This window comes from Cannabis sativa, chromosome 6 (assembly GCF_029168945.1).
Source record: "Cannabis sativa cultivar Pink pepper isolate KNU-18-1 chromosome 6, ASM2916894v1, whole genome shotgun sequence".
Taxonomy (NCBI): domain Eukaryota; kingdom Viridiplantae; phylum Streptophyta; class Magnoliopsida; order Rosales; family Cannabaceae; genus Cannabis; species Cannabis sativa.
This window is the reverse complement of record NC_083606.1, coordinates 70,468,446-70,479,716: the sequence shown is the minus strand read 5'-3', so window position 1 is coordinate 70,479,716 and position 11,271 is coordinate 70,468,446. Positions and strand designations below refer to the sequence as shown.

The 11,271-nt window shown below is 41.8% G+C and overlaps 1 protein-coding gene across 1 annotated transcript; it reads left to right on the top strand.

The window, feature by feature from the left end:
• The first annotated feature begins 283 nt into the window (after positions 1-283).
• Positions 284-9,111, top strand: LOC115695491 (uncharacterized). Its single transcript, XM_061118278.1, has 3 exons — positions 284-1,031; positions 8,107-8,263; positions 8,379-9,111. Exons 1-3 carry the CDS (start codon positions 284-286, stop codon positions 9,109-9,111), a joined length of 1,638 nt encoding a protein of 545 aa, XP_060974261.1.
• Positions 9,112-11,271: the final 2,160 nt, after the last annotated feature.

Below are 11,271 nucleotides of genomic sequence, written 5' to 3'. Positions count from 1 at the left end.
ATTCCCAATGTCTAAAACCCGTCCCCAAACTACTAACATACTAAGTTGTGATTTCTACTGAGCCAAACGCCGAGTTCCAAAATACCGGGCACCGGAAATGCAAAATATGCAAACTACTGAATAACATAACATGCATTTCTGAATTCCATAAATAACAGTAATAACTTATTTAAATAGCTATAAATAATTTCATAATTAATCATAAATAACTGATAATTTCCAAATTAACTAAGCGGGCTTTACAGATGATGTAGCAGTTGCCGATGTTGAATTAGAGGATGAAATGATTCCTATTCTAGAAGACTTCTTTCCCCCAACAACAGAGGATGTACAAGGAGAAGATGAACAACCAACCACAAACCCTCATTTTGATGACTTATTTGAGGAAATTGAAGCTGAATTGTATCCCGGTTGTGATTGGATTTCATCTCTCAACTTTTTAGCAAAGCTATTGCATTTAAAAGTTAGAGGAAAAATTCCTAATAACATCTTTGAAGAATTGTTGAAGCTTTTAACGTTTGCATTTCCGAAGGAAAATAATATTCTAGCAACATACTACGAGGCAAAAAAGAGATTGAAGAAATTAGGCTTGGGTTATGACTCTATCCATGTCTATTTGTATAATTGTTGCCTATGTTATAAGGAGAATGCATCCAAGGAGGCTTGTCCAGTTTGCGGAACTAGTCGTTGGGTTACTTCCGATAACGGCAAAGCAAAAAAAGTTCCTTGCAAAGTCATGCGATACTTTCCGTTGACACCTCGACTTAAAAGATTATATAGTTCGAGGATTACAGCGAAGAGCATGATATGGCATCATACTGGAAAATCGAAAGATGATGGGGTGTTGCGACACCCGGTCGATGGTTTAGCTTGGAAAGACTTTGATGTAAAACATCCCGAGTTTGCAAGGGACCCAAGAAATGTTCGACTTGGGTTAGCTGCTGATGGATTTAATCCATTTGGTAACATGAGTCTTCCATACAGCATGTGGCCAGTGGTGTTGGCTAACTATAATCTACCACCTTGGTTATGTATCAAAGATAATTATTTTTTGCTATCTACCCTAATTCCTGGTGCAAAATCTCCTGGCAAAGACATGGATATATTTTTAAGACCTTTGGTGGATGAATTAAAGGAGTTGTGGAATAATGGGGTACCAACTTGCCTCTTGACCTATCTTCTCGAGAATCTCGAAAGGTCCTGTAAATCTAGGGCATAACTTGCCTCTTTTCCCGAAACGTTTAATCCCCTTCATCGGAGATACCCGTGAAAACACATGTTCCCCTACTTGGAACTCAACATCTCTGCGTTTCGGATCTGCGTAACTCTTCTGTCTGCTCTGTGAGGCAAGCATTCTAGCTTTTATCTTCTCTATCGCCTCATTGGTCCGCTGAACTGACTCTGGACCTAGGTATTTCCTCTCCCCTGTCTCATCCCAGTGGATAGGGGATCTACACTTCCTACCGTACAACAGTTCATAGGGAGCCATCCCTATTGTACTCTGATAACTGTTGTTGTAAGAAAATTCTATCAATGGTAGATATTTATTCCATGAGCCTTCAAAGTCCATAACACAGGCTCTCAACATATCCTCCAATATCTGAATTGTCCTTTCGGACTGACCATCTGTCTGAGGATGGAATGCTGTACTGAATTTCAGCTTTGTACCCATTGCCCGTTGCAAACTTTGCCAAAATTTGGAGGTGAACCTCGGATCCCTGTCCGAAACTATAGACTTCGGTACCCCGTGAAGTCTTACTATCTCTCTGACGTATAACTCTGCCAACTGATCCACTATAAATGTTGTTTTAACCGGCAGAAAATGAGTAGATTTCGTAAATCGATCCACCACTACCCAGATGGAATCAAATAAACCCGTGGTCCTAGGTAACCCGACCACAAAATCCATCGTAATATCCTCCCATTTCCATTCTGGTAGGGTTAGAGGCTGCAACAACCCTGCTGGTCTCTGATGTTCAGCCTTAATCTGCTGACAAGTGAGGCATCTCGATACGAATTCTACCAAATTCTTCTTCATACCGCTCCACCAGAAGTACGGTTTCAAATCTTGGTACATCTTAGTGGTGCCGGGATGCAGAGAATACGGGGTAGAATGAGCCTCCTCAAAGATCTCATTTCTAAGTTCCACACTGTTCGGAACACAAACCCTGGCTTTATACAAAAGCATCCCACTGTCTGACACTGAAAAGTCCTTGGCTTGACCAGCCAATACCTCATCTCGGATTTTCACTAACCCCGGATCTGTCATCTGAGCGACTTTTATTCTTTCCAACAGATTAGATTGCAGCGTTAAGTTGTGAAGCTGACCTACCACAAACTCAATGCTGGATCTAACCATGTCCTCCGCTAGCTGAGGTGAGATCTGAACCATACTAGCTATTTGCCCGGGACCCTTTCTGCTCAGGGCATCTGCCACTACATTGGCTTTTCCGGGATGATAGAGGATCTCACAATCGTAATCCTTCACTAATTCCAACCAACGCCTTTGTCTCATGTTCAAATCTTTCTAAGTAAAGAAATACTTGAGACTTTTATGGTCGGTATAGATCTCACACTTCTCCCCGTAAAGGTAATGCCACCAAATCTTCAGTGCAAAAACCACCGCGGCCAATTCTAAATCATGAGTCGGGTATCGCTGTTCATAATCCTTTAACTGACGGGAGGCATAAGCGATAACCCGGTCGGCTTGCATCAATACACACCCCAAACCCTGTTTGGATGCGTCACAGTAGACTACGAACTTCTCCTTGTCCGAAGGCAAAGCTAGCACCGGAGCAGTAATCAACCTCTGTTTCAGCTCCTGAAAACTAGCTTCACACTTATCTGACCAGATAAACCGCTGATTCTTCTTTGTAAGTTCGGTTAGGGGCATTGAAATTTTGGAGAACCCTTCCATGAACCTACGGTAGTACCCAGCTAAACCCAAGAAGCTTCTGATCTCTGTCACTGTCTTCGGTCTCGGCCAATCCCTGACGGATTCAATCTTCCCGGGATCCACCTTGATCCCATCTTTACTCACAATGTGCCCTATGAAAGACACCTGAGATAGCCAGAACTCACATTTCTTGAACTTGGCATATAGCTTATGTTCTCGAAGCCGTTGCAGTACCATCTGAAGATGTAACTCATGCTCCTCTTCTGATTGAGAGTACACGAGGATGTCGTCGATAAATACAATCACACAGATATCGAGGAAATCCTTGAATACTCTATTCATCAGGTCCATGAATGATGCAGGAGCATTGGTTAGTCCGAATGACATAACCAGAAACTCGTAATGTCCATACCTAGTGCGGAAAGCCGTCTTCGGAATGTCCTCCTCTCGGATTCTCAACTGATGATAACCCGAGCGGAGATCAATCTTAGAAAAGACCATCTTCCCCTGAAGCTGATCGAACAACTCATCGATCCTAGGTAATGGATATTTATTCTTCACCGTCAGCTTGTTCAACTCCCTGTAGTCAATACACATCCTCATAGATCCATCCTTCTTCTTGACGAATAAAACCGGGGCTCCCCAGGGTGACACACTAGGCCGAATGAACCCTATGTCAAGCAACCCTTGAAGCTGAATCTTTAATTCCTTAAGTTCAGCTGGAGCCATTCTATACGGGGCTTTGGAAACCGGTTCCACCCCTGGTGCCAAGTCAATCACAAAATCAATCTCCCGTTGAGGTGGTAACCCTGGAAGTTCTTCGGGAAAAACGTCCAAAAATTCTCGAACCACTCTGATGTCTTCTGGCTGAATGGTATCTGTCCGAGTGGTGTCCACCACCACGGCCAGAAACCCTAAGCAACCGCCGTGCAACAATTCTCTCGCTGACATAGCCGAGATCACCGGAATCCGAGATCCCTGAACTGAACCAACAAATACAAATGGTTCTTCACTTTCCGGTTGGAAGATCACCATCTTCCTTTTATAGTCAATGCTCGCCGAATATTTAGATAGGAAATCCATTCCTAAAATAATATCAAATTCGACTAAACTCATCTCTATCAGATCAGCGCTTAACTCTCTACCATCTATCCTGATCGGCATACACCTAATCCACCTATTGGAGATAACCAATTCTCCGCCAGGTAACAGGGTTCCAAACCCTGATTCATATCTATCATAGGGTCTACCCAATTTACTAAAGACTCTGGCCGCCACATAAGAATGTGTAGCCCCAGAATCAAACAGCACTGAATATAGCGAGTTGTTAATAGAAAGCTGACCTGTGACAACTGATGGGCTGGCATCTGCATCAGCCTGAGTGATAGCGAACACCCTGGCTGGAGTGGGTATCGCTGGAGCTCTCTGTACCTCTGGTCGGAGCTGGGGACAGTCCCTCTTGAAGTGTCCGGGCATGCCACAATGAAAGCATCCCTGACCTTTGCACTCACCCCGATGGTGCCTCTTGCAGCTAGCGCACTCGGGGTAGGAGAATCGGGTCTCAGTACCACCAGGACGACTCCCTCTGTTCTGGTTCCCCCGGAACCTTTTGTTCTGACTCGAGCCACCCGAAGCAGTGGGTGCCCTCTTCCTCTGGTCAATGGCCGAACCACTACTCCCCCTGCTATAGCCTGATGCAGGAGGGGTAGGAGCTCCGCCACTCATCGGAGTACTGGCTGATTCTGACATACACCCCACTGCGCCCTCAGCTCGTAGTTCCTTCTCCACCATCTGAGCATAGGTGGTGCTGTCGTCGGTGGTGATCATCAAGTCATGCCTAATCCTGGCATTGAACGCGTCCAGATACTTCTCCTTCTTGCTGAAGTCGGTCGGCACAATTCCCGAGGCTAACCTCGCCAACCGATCAAACTGAGTAGTATACTCAGTGACGCTCATGTTCTCCCGCTGGGTCAGGTGAGAGAACTCTTTTCTCTTGGCGCTTTTAACCGCCTCGTTGTAGTACTTTGCGTTGAAGAGTTCCTGGAACCTTTCCCAGGTCATGGTGGTGACGTCATGGATCTGAGACACCATGTCCCACCATACCAGGGCGTCCTCCTGGAACTGAAATGTGGCGCACACCACTCTGTCGTTACCGGTGACACCCATAAAGTTCAAGATCTTGGTGAACACCGTCAGCCATTGCTCGGCTTTCATTACGTCCGGACCTCCCAGGAAAACGGGAGGTGCTTGCTTCCGGAACCGTTCGTACAGAGGTTCCAATCTATGGGCCGCCACTACTATCTCGGCACAGGCGGCGAGGCAGGTGCCACTGGAACTATGGGCACTGGAACTGCAGGAGCACCCTGCTGTCTCAACCTCTGAATCTCGAGGTCTTGTTCTTCGATCCGGGCTTGCGTTTCCGCAAATCGCAACTCCCAGTTATGAGCTCCCTGATCGGCTGGGGGAGCCTGGGCAGCCTGTGGCGGGTTCTCATCACCCCGGCCACGAGCCCTGCCTCGGGGACCCCTACCTCGGCCCCTAGCAGGTGGGGGAAACTGAGCTCCCTGTCCTTGGTTCGACCCTACGGAGTTGCCCTGACTCCTGGTAGTCCGCCTGGCGTCCATCTAGTTAGAACCGCCTGCGAAACCAAGAGTTGGCATATCAGGTTGTATTCAAGGAGAGCTTACTAATGCCGCTTAATTTGGAAATTAAAAACGAAACATGCGCCTATTCTACTATCAGGCTACTAACATGCTTCCTAACAGGCTTTTCTTTTTCATAACTGAATAAAATAAACTACTAAAGCGATAAAGGCTTACTGAACCGTGAAACGAGCTAACTGTTGATGATGATCGTACATGTCGTGACGATCTTCGGAAGACAACCTGGCGGCTCTGATACCAAATTGTAACACCCTAACTAACTTAGGCGTATTACGTGATTTTTAAACGTACTGTGCAGCTCGTTGCTAATCAACGAGGTTTATGGAAAAACGTGATTAATTAAAATTTTGCTTTTTAATTAAACTTATAAAACAATATTACAAAAGACTCGGGATCTCGATTATAAAATCATTTACAAAAAGATTTAACTGTTTAACTGTTACATAAAATAAAAGTCGTCTAACGACCAGTTACAAAAATCAGCCTCGCTGTCCCGATGATCGTACACTCTAGGCCTAACCGCCCCGACATGTACAATCTTCTCAAGCTCGCTCACGGTCCATCAGCTTTAGCCTTGCCTTTACCTACACATAACGTAGAACTGTGAGTCGACAGACTCAGTAAGAAAAGCATAATAATATCATACATAATTCTAACTGCCGTGTCCAACACGATACTGAGTCCCGCTACTGCCATGTCCAACATGGTACTGAGCCACTACTGCCATGTCCAACATGGTGCCGAGTTACGAACGTTCATAGGGACGGTACTATTGACACGTAACAACTGATCGGTCGAACCGGTCATACTCATTTCTTGGTCATACTCCGGCTCGTACCGACGATGTTACTATATCCTCCGATCGGTCGAACCGGTCATACTCATTCTTGGTCATAGTCCGGCTGTACCGACGGGATACGTCAATAGCACGGAACCACCAACCAAGTGTCACTGATCGGTCAAACCGGTCATACTCATTCTTGGTCATACTCCAGCCTGTACCGACGTGACAGGGTTGGATGGTTCGAAGCCAACATACAACTAATGTAATCTAATAGGCTTCCTACATGCACGCTAAAAATGTAATCTACATATGCATACTGTTATACTAATCTTACCTGGATTCCGAATTCAGGTGTGTCGGTCAACCTGACTGGAACTGAAGCTGAGCGGCGGATTACTGGCTCCTAAACCATAAAAATCACAACGCTATAAGTGACACGCTAAATCACTTCCCGGGGACTTAAACTAGGAACTAAAAGTTTCCCTATCGATAAAAAGCATGGCAATACCCCCTAAAACATAAAAACGAGGAAAACTAGGGTTCTGAAAATTCCCCATTAGGTAGGCCAGGTTGCCCAACCGAATTCCGGTTAAGTATCTTGGACCCTCATCCGGAATTCCGGTTGCACAACTGGAATTCCGGTTCCTCGCAGGAATTTTTTCAAAAATTCCTAACTCCACCAAATCAAACCCAATTGGTTCCAAACCTTCCACACCTGCTCTAAATACCCCAAAGAACCAATCCAAGGCATCAAACTAACCCAGAATTCATAGATACACAAAATGCCATTAAAGCTCAAGCTTTGAGTTCTAAACTTAAACTTGAGCAATTCCCACAAACATGCATTCAAACAAGCTAGAATCTACTAAAACAAGCATAATATAACCTCTGAAAACAAACAAAAACATTAACAACAATACAGCAACAGATTTCCAACAATTTCTTCAAAATTTACATTTTTGAGCTAGAAAAACCAAACTTGAAACAAGGTAGCCTATATGCATTTCTAACAGCTTGAATCACCTCAATTTAACATGCTTACAATCCAGGAATTAATACAAAATCACAGCAGCAGCCACATATCAAAATCATGCATGCATTTCATCAATTTTACTTAAAATTCAAGAAAACATAAAGGAAAGTTATAGTGATCAAACCTTGGCTAAGATTACACAAAAATGAGTTGAAAATCACAAGGATTTGAGGAGGAAAAACCCAGCCCTAGCAGCCAAGTCTTGGCCGAAAAAGAGAGAGAGCTTGAGAGAGTTTCTTTTTCAAGATTTTTCTATTTTATTTTCTAAGTGTTGAAAAGAGAAGGAAAATGAGTAAATGCCACATATACCATATTATTTCAGCCATCAAATAAACACTTAAACATTTATTCTTCAATTTCATAAAATCACAAAAGACAAAATACTAATGGGGCAAAAAGACCATTTTGCCCCTCCACCATAAAATCATATAAATCATACTAAAGGGGTATTTTTGGGAAATTCTAAATTCCCGGCCATTCCCGACATTCCCAATGTCTAAAACCCGTCCCCAAACTACTAACATACTAAGTTGTGATTTCTACTGAGCCAAACGCCGAGTTCCAAAATACCGGGCACCGGAAATGCAAAATATGCAAACTACTGAATAACATAACATGCATTTCTGAATTCCATAAATAACAGTAATAAATTATTTAAATAGCTATAAATAATTTCATAATTAATCATAAATAACTGATAATTTCCAAATTAACTAAGCGGGCTTTACAGATGATGTAGCAGTTGCCGATGTTGAATTAGAGGATGAAATGATTCCTATTCTAGAAGACTTCTTTCCCCCAACAACAGAGGATGTACAAGGAGAAGATGAACAACCAACCACAAACCCTCATTTTGATGACTTATTTGAGGAAATTGAAGTTGAATTGTATCCCGGTTGTGATTGGATTTCGTCTCTCAACTTTTTAGCAAAGCTATTGCATTTAAAAGTTAGAGGAAAAATTCCTAATAACATCTTTGAAGAATTGTTGAAGCTTTTAAAGTTTGCATTTCCGAAGGAAAATAATATTCCAGCAACATACCATGCGTGCTGCACTTTTGTGGACAGTGAATGATTTTGCTGCTCGTAGTAGCTTGTCTGGGTGGAGTGGTCAAGGTTATAAAGCTTGCCCTACTTGTAATGAAGACACGAGGTCCATTCGAGTGATCGGGAAGACATCATATGTTGGTCATAGAAGGTTCTTGCCAAGTAACCATGCAATGAGAAGGGATACTCGATTTGATGGTAAAGTTGAAAGAAGACCTCCTCCAAGACGATTTACTTGTGAAGAGATATTATCACAAGTTAATAATCTCGAACCCCAAATTCTCGGACATCATGAAAATTTTGGGGGCGTGAAACGTAGAAGAGTTGCAGAAACTTGTAATTGGAGGAAAAAAAGTATTTTCTACGAGTTGGAGTATTGGAGCACGAATATTTTAAAACACAACATTGATGTCATGCATGTTGAGAAGAATGTGTGTGATAGTCTCCTAGGAACCATCTTGGATAATGATAAATCAAAGGACACAACCAATGCACGACATGATTTAAAGAAGATGGGTATTAGGGAATCGTTGTGGATTTATGAAGATGGGAATGGCAGGCTAATGAAACTGCATGCTCCTTATGTTTTGACTCGTGAGAAAAGGCAACTTTTTTGTCAGTTTGTTAAAGGAATAAAGTTTCCCGATGGCTTCTGTTCAAATTTAAAGAGCAAATTTTTCTCCAGATGAGTCTAACATTATTGGGTTAAAATCCCACGATTGTCATGTCATTATGCAGCGAGTACTAGCGGTTGGTGTCCGTAAATTTCTACCTCGTGACACTGCAACAACTATTACTCAGCTTTGTAATTTTTTTCGACAGTTATGCTATAGAACTCTAAATGTAAAAGATATGGAGGATGCTCAAAATAATTTAATTCTGTTATTGTGCAAGATGGAATTGATTTTTCCTCCAACTTTTTTTGACATAATGATACATTTGGTATTGCATTTGCCTGAAGAAGCGATATTGGGTGGCCCGGTCTTTATGAGATGGATGTATCCTTTTGAAAGGTATGAAAAAATTGAAGAATTATGTGGGAAACAAGGCACGTCCTGAAGGGTCAATTGCAGAAGGTTATGTTGCTGATGAGGCAGTAACCTTTTGTTCAATGTACTTTAAAGGGTGTGAAACAAGATTTAATCGGCTTGATCGAAATGAAGATGTGCCTTCTGTGTGTCGCTATCTCTCAGTTTTTAATTCTCAATCTCGTCCTTTAACTAGCGGAATTATCAAGCCTCTTGATCATATCGGTCGTGAAAAAGCTGAGTGGTACATTCTTCAAAATTCTCCTGAAATCCAAGCTTACTTAGAGTAAGTTTGTTACATTTTTATAAATTATTTTATTAAATTTTTAGTTTTTATTCTCTATCTTCCTCTATCGTACCTTGACATTATCATACTTCACAGTGAACATTTGGCCAAGATCAGGCATGAATATCCTAATGGTAATCACGATGTCTTGCATAGGCAAACTTTCCGTCCGTGGTTTCATAAGAAGGTATAATGACAAAATTGTAAAGTTTTAATTCAACCATTTATATTCCTCTCATATTAATACATTTTATGTATTTAGATATATGAGTTGCAGAAGCTTGGAACTTTACAAAATGGTGATGAGTTACTCGCTCTAGCTTCTGGGTCCGATTACTTAGCAACATTTTACGAAGGTTGTGTAGTGAATGGTGTTCGGTTTATTGCGTCGAAGCGAGACCAAAAGCGGAAGACACAAAATAGTGGTGTTACTGTTGCTGGAACTGAAGGGTTGAATTACTACGGCACACTTGAAGATGTAATCACTATATCTTATACTGGTGCATATACAGTGACATTGTTTGAATGTAAATGGTATAACACTAATCCATTAAGAAAGAAGACAATCACTGAAAATAATATAACCAGTATAAATACTCGTGGATATTGGTATCAAGATGAACCGTACATCCTTGCTAACCAGGTAAAGCAAGTTTTCTATCTTGAAGATCCACTCAGAGGTCGCGATTGGAAGGTTGTTGAAGATATTAGCCATCGACAAATTTGGGACATTAATGACAATGAAGATGAGACTGATGTTGATGTTGTTAGTGATTCTAACTCTTCCAATTTTGTGTTGACAGTTGATCTTGGAGAGTTGATTATGCAATCGAATGAACCTCCAGTAATTGTTGAATCGTCCGATCAGTTAGTGGATTCTGAGATAGAGAATAATGAACTTGATGAAAATTATGTGGCTGAAGAAGTAGATAATTTACTAGTTGAACATGTGGAGGATGAAAATGTAAACTAGGTGAATGATGGAAATGATAGTGATTCGTCAGTGTAACTTTTATTTTGTAAACATTTGTTACTAAAACTTTTTACAATTAAATGAATTTTTAATTTCTTTCGCATTAACATTTGTGTAAACTTTCAATTATGTGTTTCACATTTTGTGAATTCTTACATTTTTTTCCGTCTTCAAAGTAAAGTACAATGTCAGCTACGTTAGCGACATACCATGGTGGAGATGGTGATGGCAGGGATCCCCCTGATCCTTCTAGGGTACCGTCGTCTTGCGAATCAAGTTTTCATATTTTTTTAGATCTAGCATTGTTCTGAATACAAATAGTGAATGTATGATTTACTAATAATAATAATTTTCTCTCGAATAAATATAGTTCCACCTCCGGTCAGAAAGGGTGAAGGGTTGCAGCAAACGCTAACCTCGAAAAAAAAGGAGAGAAGCTGGTAAGCCCTTACCGGTGGAGGTAGATCTTGAAACTGGCAAAGTTGTTGGCACTGAAGGAAGCAATTATGTTCGATTTCTTGGCCAACAAGTAAGCATGTTGTGCCCGGGTGGTCATCTAAAT